The sequence below is a fragment of the Heptranchias perlo genome, chromosome 7 (assembly GCF_035084215.1).
Source record: "Heptranchias perlo isolate sHepPer1 chromosome 7, sHepPer1.hap1, whole genome shotgun sequence".
Lineage (NCBI taxonomy): Eukaryota > Metazoa > Chordata > Chondrichthyes > Hexanchiformes > Hexanchidae > Heptranchias > Heptranchias perlo.
In genome coordinates this window covers 97,969,410-97,986,268 of record NC_090331.1, presented here as the reverse complement: position 1 = coordinate 97,986,268, position 16,859 = coordinate 97,969,410, and the positions used below count along the sequence as shown (strand labels likewise).

The 16,859-nt window shown below is 44.1% G+C and overlaps 1 protein-coding gene across 1 annotated transcript in view; it reads right to left on the bottom strand.

Annotated features, from left to right (window-relative positions):
- Positions 1 to 16,859, bottom strand: part of cps1 (carbamoyl-phosphate synthase 1, mitochondrial) — a 345,020-nt gene that overhangs the window by 304,211 nt on the left and 23,950 nt on the right. Inside the window, exons 2-3 of the mRNA XM_067988237.1 lie at positions 12,241 to 12,350; positions 5,403 to 5,547 (exon numbers count right to left, since the gene is read on the bottom strand). Coding sequence (XP_067844338.1) covers positions 5,403 to 5,547; positions 12,241 to 12,350 — 255 coding nt within the window. The remainder of the gene's footprint in view (positions 1 to 5,402; positions 5,548 to 12,240; positions 12,351 to 16,859) is intronic.

The window sequence follows — 16,859 nt, the reverse complement described above, 5'->3', positions numbered from 1 at the left end:
TCCATCACACTGAATACAGTAACTAGTGTTTCTCTAATCCCTCCATCACACTGAATACAGTAACTAGTGTTTCTCTAATCCCCCCATCACACTGAATACAGTAACTAGCGTTTCTCTAATCCCCCCATCACACTGAATACAGTAACTAGTGTTTCTCTAATCCCCCCATCACACTGAATACAGTAACTAGTGTTTCTCTAATCCCCCCATCACACTGAATACAGTAACTAGTGTTTCTCTAATCCCCCCATCACACTGAATACAGTAACTAGTGTTTCTCTAATCCCCCATCACACTGAATACAGTAACTAGTGTTTCTCTAATCCCCCATCACACTGAATACAGTAACTAGTGTTTCTCTAATCCCCCCATCACACTGAATACAGTAACTAGTGTTTCTCTAATCCCCCCATCACACTGAATACAGTAACTAGTGTTTCTCTAATCCCCCCATCACACTGAATACAGTAACTAGTGTTTCTCTAATCCCCCCATCACACTGAATACAGTAACTAGTGTTTCTCTAATCCCCCCATCACACTGAATACAGTAACTAGTGTTTCTCTAATCCCCCCATCACACTGAATACAGTAACTAGTGTTTCTCTAATCCCCCCATCACACTGAATACAGTAACTAGTGTTTCTCTAATCCCCCCATCACACTGAATACAGTAACTAGTGTTTCTCTAATCCCCCCATCACACTGAATACAGTAACTAGTGTTTCTCTAATCCCCCCATCACACTGAATACAGTAACTAGTGTTTCTCTAATCCCCCCATCACACTGAATACAGTAACTAGTGTTTCTCTAATCCCCCCATCACACTGAATACAGTAACTAGTGTTTCTCTAATCCCCCCATCACACTGAATACAGTAACTAGTGTTTCTCTAATCCCCCCATCACACTGAATACAGTAACTAGTGTTTCTCTAATCCCCCCATCACACTGAATACAGTAACTAGTGTTTCTCTAATCCCCCCATCACACTGAATACAGTAACTAGTGTTTCTCTAATCCCCCCATCACACTGAATACAGTAACTAGTGTTTCTCTAATCCCCCCATCACACTGAATACAGTAACTAGTGTTTCTCTAATCCCCCCATCACACTGAATACAGTAACTAGTGTTTCTCTAATCCCCCCATCACACTGAATACAGTAACTAGTGTTTCTCTAATCCCCCCATCACACTGAATACAGTAACTAGTGTTTCTCTAATCCCCCCATCACACTGAATACAGTAACTAGTGTTTCTCTAATCCCCCCATCACACTGAATACAGTAACTAGTGTTTCTCTAATCCCCCCATCACACTGAATACAGTAACTAGTGTTTCTCTAATCCCCCCATCACACTGAATACAGTAACTAGTGTTTCTCTAATCCCCCCATCACACTGAATACAGTAACTAGTGTTTCTCTAATCCCCCCATCACACTGAATACAGTAACTAGTGTTTCTCTAATCCCCCCATCACACTGAATACAGTAACTAGTGTTTCTCTAATCCCCCCATCACACTGAATACAGTAACTAGTGTTTCTCTAATCCCCCCATCACACTGAATACAGTAACTAGTGTTTCTCTAATCCCCCCATCACACTGAATACAGTAACTAGTGTTTCTCTAATCCCCCATCACACTGAATACAGTAACTAGTGTTTCTCTAATCCCCCCATCACACTGAATACAGTAACTAGTGTTTCTCTAATCCCCCCATCACACTGAATACAGTAACTAGTGTTTCTCTAATCCCCCCATCACACTGAATACAGTAACTAGTGTTTCTCTAATCCCCCCATCACACTGAATACAGTAACTAGTGTTTCTCTAATCCCCCCATCACACTGAATACAGTAACTAGTGTTTCTCTAATCCCCCCATCACACTGAATACAGTAACTAGTGTTTCTCTAATCCCCCCATCACACTGAATACAGTAACTAGTGTTTCTCTAATCCCCCCATCACACTGAATACAGTAACTAGTGTTTCTCTAATCCCCCCATCACACTGAATACAGTAACTAGTGTTTCTCTAATCCCTCCATCACACTGAATACAGTAACTAGTGTTTCTCTAATCCCCCCATCACACTGAATACAGTAACTAGTGTTTCTCTAATCCCTCCATCACACTGAATACAGTAACTAGTGTTTCTCTAATCCCCCCATCACACTGAATACAGTAACTAGTGTTTCTCTAATCCCCCCATCACACTGAATACAGTAACTAGCGTTTCTCTAATCCCCCCATCACACTGAATACAGTAACTAGTGTTTCTCTAATCCCATCACACTGAATACAGTAACTAGTGTTTCTCTAATCCCCCCATCACACTGAATACAGTAACTAGCGTTTCTCTAATCCCCCCATCACACTGAATACAGTAACTAGTGTTTCTCTAATCCCATCACACTGAATACAGTAACTAGTGTTTCTCTAATCCCCCCATCACACTGAATACAGTAACTAGTGTTTCTCTAATCCCCCCATCACACTGAATACAGTAACTAGTGTTTCTCTAATCCCTCCATCACACTGAATACAGTAACTAGTGTTTCTCTAATCCGCCCATCACACTGAATACAGTAACTAGTGTTTCTCTAATCCCATCACACTGAATACAGTAACTCGTGTTTCTCTAATCCCCCCATCACACTGAATACAGTAACTAGTGTTTCTCTAATCCCCCCATCACACTGAATACAGTAACTAGTGTTTCTCTAATCCCATCACACTGAATACAGTAACTAGTGTTTCTCTAATCCCCCCATCACACTGAATACAGTAACTAGTGTTTCTCTAATCCCATCACACTGAATACAGTAACTCGTGTTTCTCTAATCCCCCCATCACACTGAATACAGTAACTAGTGTTTCTCTAATCCCCCCATCACACTGAATACAGTAACTAGTGTTTCTCTAATCCCCCCATCACACTGAATACAGTAACTAGTGTTTCTCTAATCCCCCCATCACACTGAATACAGTAACTCGTGTTTCTCTAATCCCCCCATCACACTGAATACAGTAACTAGCGTTTCTCTAATCCCCCCATCACACTGAATACAGTAACTAGTGTTTCTCTAATCCCCCCATCACACTGAATACAGTAACTAGCGTTTCTCTAATCCCCCCCATCACACTGAATACAGTAACTAGTGTTTCTCTAATCCCCCCATCACACTGAATACAGTAACTAGTGTTTCTCTAATCCCCCCATCACACTGAATACAGTAACTAGTGTTTCTCTAATCCCTCCATCACACTGAATACAGTAACTAGTGTTTCTCTAATCCCCCCATCACACTGAATACAGTAACTAGTGTTTCTCTAATCCCTCCATCACACTGAATACAGTAACTAGCATTTCTCTAATCCCCCCATCACACTGAATACAGTAACTAGTGTTTCTCTAATCCCCCCATCACACTGAATACAGTAACTAGTGTTTCTCTAATCCCCCCATCACACTGAATACAGTAACTAGTGTTTCTCTAATCCCTCCATCACACTGAATACAGTAACTAGTGTTTCTCTAATCCCCCCATCACACTGAATACAGTAACTAGTGTTTCTCTAATCCCCCCATCACACTGAATACAGTAACTAGTGTTTCTCTAATCCCCCCATCACACTGAATACAGTAACTAGTGTTTCTCTAATCCCCCCATCACACTGAATACAGTAACTAGTGTTTCTCTAATCCCCCCATCACACTGAATACAGTAACTAGTGTTTCTCTAATCCCCCCATCACACTGAATACAGTAACTAGTGTTTCTCTAATCCCCCCATCACACTGAATACAGTAACTAGTGTTTCTCTAATCCCCCCATCACACTGAATACAGTAACTAGTGTTTCTCTAATCCCCCCATCACACTGAATACAGTAACTAGTGTTTCTCTAATCCCTCCATCACACTGAATACAGTAACTAGTGTTTCTCTAATCCCATCACACTGAATACAGTAACTAGTGTTTCTCTAATCCCCCATCACACTGAATACAGTAACTAGTGTTTCTCTAATCCCCCCATCACACTGAATACAGTAACTAGTGTTTCTCTAATCCCCCATCACACTGAATACAGTAACTAGTGTTTCTCTAATCCCCCCATCACACTGAATACAGTAACTAGTGTTTCTCTAATCCCCCCATCACACTGAATACAGTAACTAGTGTTTCTCTAATCCCATCACACTGAATACAGTAACTAGTGTTTCTCTAATCCCTCCATCACACTGAATACAGTAACTAGTGTTTCTCTAATCCCTCCATCACACTGAATACAGTAACTAGTGTTTCTCTAATCCCCCCATCACACTGAATACAGTAACTAGTGTTTCTCTCATCCCCCCATCACACTGAATACAGTAACTAGTGTTTCTCTAATCCCTCCATCACACTGAATACAGTAACTAGTGTTTCTCTAATCCCCCCATCACACTGAATACAGTAACTAGTGTTTCTCTAATCCCCCCATCACACTGAATACAGTAACTAGTGTTTCTCTAATCCCCCATCACACTGAATACAGTAACTAGTGTTTCTCTAATCCCCCCATCACACTGAATACAGTAACTAGTGTTTCTCTAATCCCCCCATCACACTGAATACAGTAACTAGTGTTTCTCTAATCCCCCCATCACACTGAATACAGTAACTAGTGTTTCTCTAATCCCCCCATCACACTGAATACAGTAACTAGTGTTTCTCTAATCCCCCCATCACACTGAATACAGTAACTAGTGTTTCTCTAATCCCCCCATCACACTGAATACAGTAACTAGTGTTTCTCTAATCCCCCCATCACACTGAATACAGTAACTAGCGTTTCTCTAATCCCTCCATCACACTGAATACAGTAACTAGTGTTTCTCTAATCCCCCCATCACACTGAATACAGTAACTAGTGTTTCTCTAATCCCCCCATCACACTGAATACAGTAACTAGTGTTTCTCTAATCCCCCCATCACACTGAATACAGTAACTAGTGTTTCTCTAATCCCCCCATCACACTGAATACAGTAACTAGCGTTTCTCTAATCCCCCCATCACACTGAATACAGTAACTAGCATTTCTCTAATCCCCCCATCACACTGAATACAGTAACTAGTGTTTCTCTAATCCCTCCATCACACTGAATACAGTAACTAGTGTTTCTCTAATCCCCCCATCACACTGAATACTGTAACTAGTGTTTCTCTAACCCCCACTATTCCCAATATGAGGTCACCACTTCAATCACCATTTTAGTTGACAGATTTACCCATTAACAGCAAATAAGAGAGGTTTAACACTTGTTTCAACACCGTAGTGTTAATAATATTCATTTAGCAGATCAATAAACCTTTGCACTGATCAAGTATCCATTGAGTGCTGACAGGCATTACCTGGATAAATTCAGACTCAACATATTTCATTAACCCCAATTCATCCAATTTGTTTGTATCTGGGACGCCGTAGTTTCCTGCCATGGGGGATGTCAGAGTCAAAATCTGCCCTCTATAGCTCGGGTCTGTCAAGGTCTCAGGGTAGCTAAAAAATAAAAATTGAAAGCTCATCAAATACACAAACACACTTATAATGTCCTTCACATTATCAGTATTTCAAAGAGCAGTCTTTATCTCAGCAAGCTGCACTCATTTGGCACACAGCAAGATCCCACATACAGTCATGAGTTGTAAGGCCAGTTTATCTGTTTTTTGATGGAGGCATGTTAACCAGGATACCAGAAACTGGTGCACTTATTGTGATAAATACTCTACCAAACGGCAGGATTCTGGATAATGGAGCCGTGGATGAAGCACAGAGAGTGAACAGGACATTGTCAGACCAACACCACACGGATACCACATAAAGCTGCCATACTCACCAACTTTTTGTAAGGACCATAACGCCATACATTCGCTTGCCACTCTGAGGAATGCACTAACCTGCTGTACTGTGTAGCGATGGGACACGAGTCTGTATCCACCTGGGGAGCTTCTGATCTCTACTGTGCCACTATGTGGAGCTGCCCAGTCGTCTGATGTGAATACTGAGAGCTTTGCCTCCCCACAGTTTATCCTTGCTGGCTGGCAAGAGAAGAGGGAACAGCACTGGATTCCAGCTGCAGCAACAGCTTCGAGCCAGAGAACTACAAATGGAGACACTTGGAACAACTCGGACACTGGCAGGGGTGAAGTCGGTACAAGTGGCCTGGGTCATTATGAGTACTACTGACATAGAAGGAGTACCAAAGAGGGTCAAAGCAAGGTGCATTACGTATCCTTATGTACAGTGTTAGACAGATTACAATGGATCATTGTTCCCCCTAGGAGCAAAGAGTGATCATCAAAGGCTGGCATTCCATGGATAAATAGAGAGCTTAGAGTAAAAATGAGACATAATAAAAGACGGGATAATATAGAAGAAAACAGAGAAATATTTTTTAAAAGTATAGGACGGAAGATTTAAGAAGAAACATGAAAAAAGACAAGCAATCAACAGAAAGGGAAATAAGCTGGAGGGAAGTTTACAGTGATGTTCCCCAGGGGTCAGGATTAGGACCACTGCTCTTTTTGATATATATTAATGACCTGGACTTGGATATAGAGGGTATAATTTCAAAGTTTGCAGATGACATGAAACTTGGAAATGTAGTAAACAATGTGGAGAATAGTAACAGACTTCAGGAGGACATAGACAGACTGGTGAAATGGGCAGACACATGGCAGATTAAATTTAACGCAGAGAAGTGTGAAGTGATGTATTTTGGTAGGAAGAATGAAGAGAGGCAATATAAACTAAATGGTACAATTTTAAAGGGAGTGCAGGAACAGAGAGACCTGGGGATATATGTACACAAATCTTTGAAGGTGGCAGGACAAGTTGAGAAGGCTGTTTAAAGAGGCATACAGGATCCTGGGCTTTATTAATAGAGGCATAGAGTACAAAAGCAAGGACGTTATGCTAAACCTTTATAAATTACTGGTCAGGCCTCAGCTCGGGTATCGTGTTTAATTCTGCGCACCCCATTATAGGAAGGATGCTAGTCTCCTGAAAAGGATACTGAGGTTCATTAGAATGTGACCAGGAATTAATGGATACAAGTTATGAAGAAAGACTAATACTGGAACAAGAAATATTTTTACAAAAAGTGTTATTGGGACATGGAATGCTTTACTATGTATGCTTTCAACTTGTGTTTCGAAGATGGCAGGGGAAATTTAAACATCTGCCTTATGAAGGAATTTAGCAGAGGTCTTTGAGAATGTGTGTGAGGGGGGGGGGGGGGAGGGAAGGAAGTGTGGAATTACCTTATTTGGGGAGTCAAACTTATTCATTGAAAGCACTGGGCTATCGGTTGTGCTCTCCTTTCTCTGGTTGCCCTGTCCCATCCATCCTTTTTCTCGCTCTCAGAATTTGGGCATCGCTGGCAAGGTTGGCATTTATTGCCCATGTAGTTGCCCATTGGTTTAATACAATTAAAGGATTTGCTGGGTCACTTCGAGTCAACCATTGTTGGTGGGACTGGAATCACATATCAGCCAAACTGGGCATGGATGGCAGGCTTCCTCCCCTAAAAAGGACTTCAGTACATAAGAGAACTGAAAAACGAAATAAGAGGGGCAAAGAAAGAGTATGGGAATAATGTGGAGATGCCGGTGATGGACCGGGGTTGACAATTGTAAACAATTTTACAACACCAAGTTATAGTCCAGCAATTTTATTTTAAATTCACAAGCTTTCGGAGGCTTCCTCCTTCGTCAGGTGAACGTTCACCTGAGGAAGGAGGAAGCCTCCGAAAGCTTGTGAATTTAAAATAAAATTGCTGGACTATAACTTGGTGTTGTAAAATTGTTTACAAGTATGGGAATAGATTAGCGAATAACGGAAAAGGGAACCAAAAAGTCTTTATAAACATATAAATAGCAAGAGGGTAGATTTGTTAAAAGCAAATTGTGTTTGACTAACTTGATTAAGTTCTTTGATGAAGTAACGGAGAGGGTTGATGAGGGTAGTGCGGTTGATATTGTGTATATGGACTTTCAAAAGGCATTTGATAAAGTACCACATCATAGATTTGTTAGCAAAATTGAAGCCCATGGGATTAAAGGGACGGTGGCAGCGTGGATATGAAATTGGCTAAGGGACAGAAAGCAGGGAGTAGTGGTGAATGGTTGTTTATTAGACTGGAGGGAAGTATACAGTGGTGTTCCCCAGGGGTCAGTATCTTTTTGATAAATTAACTTGGGTATACGGGGCATAATTTCAAAGTTTGCAGATCACACGAAACTCAGAAAAGTAGTAAATAATTAGGAAGGTAGTAACAGACTTCAGGAGAACACACAGACTGGTGAATTAGGCAGACAAAATTTAATGCAGTGAAGTGTGAAGTGATGTATTTTGGAAGGAAAAATTAGGAGAGGCAATATAAACTAAATGGTACAATTTTAAAGGGGGTGCAGGAACAGAGAGACCTGGGGGTAGTTGTACACAAATCTTTGAATGTGGCAGGACAGGTTGAAAAGGCTGTTAAAAAAGCAAACAGTTTCCTGGGCTTCATCAATCGAGGCAGAGTACAAAAGCAAGGACGTTATGCTAAACCCTTATAAATCACTGGTTCGGCGTCAGCTGGAATATTATGTCCCCCAGGGGTCAGTGCTGGGACCACTGCTTTTTTTGATATATATTAATGAATTGGACTTGGCTGTACAGGGCACAATTTCAAAATTTGTAGATGACACAAAATCTGGAAGGGTAGTGAACAGTGAGGAGGATAGTGATAGACTTCAAGAGGATACAGACAGGCTGGTGGAATGGGTGGACATGTGGCAGATGAAATTTAACACAGAGAAATGCGAAGTGATACATTTTGGCAGGAAAAACAAGGAAAGGCAATATAAACTAAATAGTACAATTCTAAAGGGGAACAAAGAGATCGGGGGGTATATGTGCACAAATCTTTGAAAGTGTCAGGACAGGTCGAGAAAGTGGTTAAAAATGAATACGAGATCCTGGGCTTTATAAATAGAGGAATAGAGTACAAAAGCAAGGAAGTCATGATGAACCTTTATAAAACACTGGTTCAGCCACAACTGGAGTATTGTGTCCAGTTCTGGGCACCACACTTTAGGAAAGATGTGAAGGCCTTAGAGAGGGTGCAGAAGAGATTGACTAGAATGATTCCAGGGATGAGGGACTTCAGTTATGTGGAGAGACTGGAGAAGCTGGGGTTGTTCTCCTTGGAGCAGAGAAGGTTGAGAGGAGATTTGATAGAAGTGTTCAAAATCATGAAGGGTCTAGAACCAGAGGACAACGTTTTAAGGTAATTGGCCAAAGAACCAAAGGTGACATGAGGAAACATTTTTACGCAGCGAGTGGTTATGATCTGGAATGTGCTGCCTGAAAGGGTGTTGGAAGCAGATTCAATCGTGGCTTTCAGAAAGGAATTGGACAAATATTTGAAGGAAAAAAATTTGCAGGGCTACAGGGAAAGAGCGGGGGAATGGGACTAACTGGATCGCTCTTAAGAGCCGGCACGGGCTCAATGGGCTGAAAGGCCTCCTTCTGTGATTCTATGAATTCTGGGCACCGGAAGGATGTCATGGCCTTGGAGAGGGTGCAGAGGAGATTTACTAGAATGGTACCAGGGATGAGGGACTTCAGTTATGTGGAAAGACTGGAGAAGCTTTGATTGGTCTCTTTAGAACAGAGAAGGTTAAGGAGGGATTTAGTAGAAGTGTTCAAAATCATGAAGGGTTTTGATGGAGTAAATAAGGAGAAACTCTTTCCACTGGCAGGAAGGTCAGTAACCAAAGGACACAGATTTAAGATAATTGGAAAAAGAATGATGGCGGGGGGGTGGGGAAGATGAGCAGAAATTTTTTTTATGCTTCGAATTGTTCTGATCTGGAATGCGCTGCCTGAAAGGGCGGTGGAAGCAGATTCAATAATAACTTTCAAAAAGGGAATTGGATAAATACTTGAAAAGGAGAAATTTTCAGTACTGTGGGGAAAGTGTAGGGGGGATGGGACTAATTGGATAGTTCTTTCAAAAAAGCCGGCACAGGCACGATGGGCCAAATGGCCTCCTTCTGTGCTGTGTGATTCTAGTGAACCAGTGGGTTGTTAACAACAATCCAACATTTCCATGGTCACTTTAACGGATAGCAACAAATAAAAAGCTGGAATCAGTAAAAGTGACCATGGAAATCCAGTGCACCCACCTCCTGTTGTGGAGAAGGAGGTCCTTTCACCCCACACCCCCCTCTTCTTCATCATTCAGCTTTCAGAAATAGCAATCCTTTCTTCATTGCAACATCATTTAGTACTCAGCAAGCTACAATGATTCTTCAGACACTTGCTCAGCTGCAGCCCAGAGCTTCAACAGATTTATCCAAGCACCTAAACGTATTGCCTCTGTTTGTGGAAGCCTTACTGGAATCATAGGCTATCGCTGCAGGGGTTAACCCTAATCACCAACCAACCATACATGGCTCTGGGTGACAAGGGCTGGTAATGGTGGATTATCACATGATGAAACCATATAATGGCAGCTTCCCAGGTAGCCGGCATTCAATGGCATCACACGCTAGCTACACTTTACCAGAATGAGAGCCTTTTCTGTTCATAAAATTGAGGGGTTGTGACTTAAGGCTTGGAATGGCACATGTATTCCATCAGTTGCTCCTTGCACTTGTGGGAACCCTGGCAGGACGTAGAACTGCATAGCTCTCTGTTTGCCTGCTTCCATTGGTGAATTGCTAAGCCCTCCAAGAACAGAGCATTGGTGACCGTCTTGTTGTAATGGTGGGCTGTAGCTTGACTAATACGGCAAAAGGCACCCTTACGCTGCTTGGAAGACAATGAAATTGAGGGCAGTTTTGCCATTTGCAGAGACTGCGTTGCAGGTCTTCAGCCAGCATTTGACATATTTCCCCAATTGCCTCCGGGTGGGGGAAAAGAAATAGGGTTCAGGCTTCTGACGCATAAAAGTCCAAGCAAGACCTTCTTAGTTTGTAGACATCCTGAGTGACTATGGGCTTGTAGGGAAGAAACACCTTCCGTGGTGCCTCACACTAACAGCTGCCAATGTCTTATCATTTTCCATTTCATAGAATAGTCATAGAGGGATTCCCATTGGATACCCATGTTCCCAAAGCAAAGCAGTGCTTTGAGCAGAGTTGGAACACTTGCATTTCAGGCACCCAGTATCAGCATCGAGCACACCCTGGTTCAGCTACAGCACGAGTCAGGTGCAGAAAAAGCTCCTCTACACTGTCCCATCAATGTACATGAGCTACCACCTCAGAATAGCACCCCTATTGCAGAAGTGAGGCAGTTTACTACTTCCCAGGCCAGACTTCCTGCAATCTCTGCGACCAATGACCAATTCATTGTCAGTTAGTGCCAAATTGGAGGCAGTACTGAGCCCATCTCCACTGGAAACTGGAATGACACTGTCCAAATTTATTTCATGTAGAACCCTTGCACCAACACACAAAAGAGGACTAGCATGGCATCTGGATCTAACAGAGGGGGAAGAGGTGATTCTGCAACTCCTTCTTGTGGTAGAATGGTCACTGAGGACTGCATTGCCACCTTAGTTTTCTTAATTACACAGACCTCTTTCTGAAGGTGGAGGTTTCATTTAAAGACATGTCTGAGGGAGTGGTGGGGGGGCATTGGTTATATGGAGAGTGGATCACTTTTGAGGGTCTATGATTCTCCTATCGGGATAAGGGAGCTGGTTTTAGCAAACGTGCAGAGCACAGCAGACATTGTTCTCCCGCCATCTGAACCTGCAGAAATGCCAAGTCTAAGAGCGACTTTCAATCCCGGCCATGTATCTACGCTGGTTGGTGGTCACTGCACCAAGCCCGAGATCCAACTACAGAATACAGTGTGCTCTCAGATAAGATACAAGTGGGGCAACCAGATAAACAGCAGTTCAACACATCAAGCCATAGGATAGCAGGAAGGTAACTCATAGCTGCAAATTTTCCCATGCAGCCAGTTCCAGGTGTTCACTCAGCAATCGAGGGAAAGCACCATGTGCCTTGGGCAAGGAGAATCAAATCCAAAACCCAAGGTGCATTCACACTTCTACTCCCTCAAAAACAAAAAAAGGGGGCAAGTTTATGTCCATTTCTGCCATTGGGGAAGCAGCATGTAGAACAGGGTGTGTGGAAATAGGAAACCACATATCCAGCCAGCCAGGCTAGTAAGTCACGGTGTACTCACCCGACGAGCCCAGTGTTGAACACGACTTCTCCCGCAGTGGAGCGAGGGTACCCAAAAGACAGTCCTTTCATTTTTGTTCCATCATCCAGGATCACTTGCGCTGTCTGTGCCTAAAAAAGTCAAGCATTTGACTGAGTTTGTATACAATGTACAGGGCAAGGTCCCACAATTATAAATAGTTCCAGGCCTTGCCCAGTGATAAGTGTGTAAAGATCTGGTCTGTGCCGAGTTAGCCAATTGCAGCTGGACCTCAGCGCTTCTGTGCTATAGGGCAAAAAGAAAGAGTCAGGGCTCCCAATATTAATCACTGTTCAGTGATCCTGCTGGGAAGGGCGTGTATATGGATCTCAGGGAAAGGGGATGTGGATAGTAATAGTCAACAGGGCACACTGACCCTTCCCCCAGTGAGAACAAGATTAGATTTGGCCAAGACACCTTCCAGTCAAATATCCTGCCAAAACTCAGCGTCAAATCTCACACAAGGTGCATGGCCACTTGAATATCAAAGCAGTTCCAGCTCTCAGAGAACCTAATCCCAACAAGAATTCACAGCTTCAATCGAAAAGTTTGAAATTGGAAAAGTAGCACTGTATTAGAAAAAGGTCCAACAGAACGGTATCCAGAGCCATGAAAGTCTGGTCAAATACAATCTGTACTGTTTTGTGACCAATAGGGGAAAATGGGTATTCAGTGTCATTTACATGGCAGTGATTTAATAATACGCCACCAATGGGACAGTCGATAATCAATAATAGCAGCTGATCACCAATAAAATTGCTAGTTGACAAAAGGAAAAATGATATGTCTCTGTCCGCTTCCCAGTCGCCAATTCTTTGTATCTTCCCCGATCATAGAATCATACAGCACAGGAGGCCATTCGGCCCATCGTGTTCATGTTGGCTTCGCTATCCAATTAGTCCCATTCCCCTGCTCTTTCCCCATAGTCATGCAAATTTTTACTTTTCATGTATTTATCCAATTCCCTTTTGAAAGGAATTATTAAATCACCCTTTCAGGCAGCGCATTCCAGATCATTACAAGTCACTGCGTAAAAACATTTCACGTCTCCCCTCTGGTTCTTTTGCCAATTATCTTAAATCTATATCCTTTGGTTACCGCCCCTCCTGCCAGTGGATACAGTTTCTCCCTATCTACTCTATCAAAACCCCTCTCCATCATTTCATTGGAGAATTCAAATCAACTTTGTCAGATACAATTTGCTTTTAACAAATCATGTAGGCTGCCATTTATAAACTGTCGTTCTTCCAAGTGATCATTAATTTTGTCCCGGATTATGGTCTCCAGAAAGTTTCCTCCATTTTTAAAAATGTGTTCACGGGATGTGGGCGTCGCTGGCGAGGCCGGCATTTATTGCCCATCCCGAATTGCCCTTGAGAAGGTGGCGATGAGCCACCTTCTTGAACCGCTGCAGTCCGCATGGTGAAGGTTCTCCCACAGTGCTGTTAGGAAGGGAGTTCCAGGATTTTGACCCAGCCACGATGAAGGAACGACGATATATTTCCAAGTCTGGTGGTGTTGTTCCCATGTACCTGCTCCCCTTATCCTTCTAGGTGGTAGAGGTCGCGGGTTTGGAAGGTGCTGTCGAAGAAGCCTTGGCGAGTTACTGCAGTGCATCCTGTGGATGGTACACACTGCGGCCACAGTGCGCCAGTGGTGAAGGGAGTGAATGTTTAGGGTGGTGGATGGGGTGCCAATCAAGTGGGCTGCTTTGTCCTGGATGGTGTCGAGCTTGTTGAGTGTTGTTGGAGCTGCACTCATCCAGGCAAGTGGAGAGTATTCCATCACACTCCTGACTTGTGCCTTGTAGATGGTGGAAAGGCTTTGGGGAGTCAGGAGGTGAGTCACTCGCTGCAGAATACCCAGCCTCTGACCTGCTCTTGTAGTCACAGTATTTATATGGCTGGTCCAGTTAAGTTTCTGGTCAATGGTGACCCCCAGGATGTTGATGGTGGGGGGTTCAGCGATGATAATGCCGTTGAATTTCAAGGGGAAGTGGTTAGATTCTCTCTTGTTGGAGATGGTCATTGCCTGTCACTTGTCTGGTGCGAATTTTACTTGCCACTGAAGAGCCCAAGCCTGGATGCTGTCCAAGTCTTGCTGCATGTGGGCTCGGACTGCTTCATTATTTGAGGGGTTGCAATGGAACTGAACACTCTGCAATCATCAGCGAACATCCCCATTTCTGACATTATGATGGAGGGAAGGTCATTGGTGAAGCAGCTGAAGATGGTTGGGCCTAGGACACTGCCCTGAGGAACTCCTGTAGCAATGTCCTGGGGCTGAGCTGATTGGCCTCCAACAACCACTACCATCTTCCTTTGTGCTAGGTATGACTCCAGCCACTGCAGAGTTTTCCCTCGGATTTCTATTGACTTCAATTTTACTAGGGCTCCTTGGTGCCACACTCGGTCAAATGCTGCCTTGATGTCAAGGGCAGTCACTCTTACCTCACCTCAGGAATTCAGCTCTTTTGTCCATGTTTGGATCAAGGCTGTAATGAGGTCTGGAGCCGAGTGGTCCTGGCGGAACCCAAACTGAGCATCGGTGAGCAGGTTATTGGTGAGTAAGTGCCGCTTGATAGCACTGTCGACAAAACCTTCATCACTTTGCTGATGATTGAGAGTAGACTGATGGGGCGGTAATTGGCCAGATTGGATTTGTCCTGCTTTTTGTGGACAGGACATACCTGGGCAATTTTCCACATTGTTGGGTAGATGCCATTGTTATAGCTGTACTGGAACAGCTTGGCTAGAGGCGTGGCTAGTTCTGGAGCACAAGTCTTCAGCACTACAGCTGGGATGTTGTTGGGGCCCATAGCCTTTGCTGTATCCAGTGCACTCAGCCGTTTCTTGATATCACGTGGAGTGAATCGAATTGGCTGAAGACTGGCTTCTGTGATGGTGGGGATATCGGGAGGAGGCCGAGATGGATCATCCACCCAGCACTTCCGGCTGAAGATGGTTGCAAACGTTTCAGCCTTGTCTTTTGCACTCACGTGCTGGACTCCGCCATCATTGAGGATGGGGATGTTTGCAGAGCCTCCTCCTCCAGTTCGTTGTTTAATTGTCCACCGCCATTCACAACTGGATGTGGCAGGACTGCAAAGCTTTGATCTGATCCGTTGGTTGTGGAATCGCTTAGCTCTGTCTATAGCATGTTGCTTCCGCTGTTTAGCATGCATGTAGTCCTGAGTTGTAGCTTCACCAGTTTGGCACCTCGTTTTTAGGTACGCCTGGTGCTGCTCCTGGCATGCTCTTCTACACTCCTCAATGAACCAGGGTTGATCCCCTGGCTTGTTGGTCATGGTAGAGTGAGGAATATGCCGGGCCATGAGGTTACAGATTGTGCTGGAATACAATTCTGCTGCTGCTGATGGCCCACAGTGCCTCATGGATGCCCAGTTTTGAGCTGCTAGATCTGTTCTGAATCTATCCCATTTAGCACGGTGGTAGTGCCACACAACTTAGTCTCCGCGAGGATTGTGCGGTGGTCACTCCTACCAATACCGTCATGGACAGATGCATCAGGTAGATTGGTGAGGACGAGGTCAAGTAAGTTTTTCCCTTGTGTTGGTTCGCTCACCACCTGCCGCAGGCCCAGTCTGGCAGCTATGTCCTTCAGGACTCGGCCAGCTCGGTCAGTAGTGGTGCTACCGAGCCACTCTTGTGATAGACATTGAAGTCCCCCACCCAGAGTACATTCTGTGCCCTTGTTACCCTCAGTGCTTCCTCCAAGTGGTGTTCAACATGGAGGAGGACTGATTCATCAGCTGAGGGAGGACGGTTGGTGGTAATCAGCAGGAGGTTTCCTTGCCCATGTTTGACCAGATGCCATGAGATTTCATGGGGTCCAGAATCAATGTTGAGGACTCCCAGGGCCACTCCCTCCTGACTGTATATCACTGTACCACCACCTCTGGTCGGTCTGTCCTGCCGGTGGGAGAGGACACACCCAGGGATGGTGATGGAAGAGTCTGGGACATTGGCTGAAAGGTATGATTCTGTGAGTATGACTATATCAGGCTATTGCTTGACTCGTCTGTGGGACAGCTCTCCCAATTTTGGCACAAGTCCCCAGATGTTAGTGAGGAGGACTTTGCAGGGTCGACTGGGCTTGGTTTGCCGTTGTCGTGTCCGGTGCCTAGTGGTCCAATGCCGGGTGGTCCGTCCGGTTTTATTCTTATTGTGACTTTTTTTAAGCGAGATTTTACAACTGAGTGGCTTGCTCGGCCATTTCAGAGGGCAATTAAGAATCAACCACGTTAGTCGGACTGGCCTGTACTTACTGGTTTATCTCTCTCCCCTTTTTTGGACAGGGGTGCAACACTTGCAATCCTCCAGTCCTCTGGCACCACCCCCATATCTAAGGAGGATTGGAAGATTGTGGCCAGTAACTTTGCAATTTCCACCGTTGCCTCCCTCAGTAACCTAGGATGCATCCCATCTGGACCGGGTGACTTTTCTACTTTGAGCGCTGCCAGCAGATTAAGTATCTGCTCTTCATCTATTTTTTTTTCCTATCCAATTTCTTTCCCCCTCCTCCTTTACTGTGGCATTAGCAGCATCCTCTTATTTGGTAAAGACAGAAGCAAACTACTC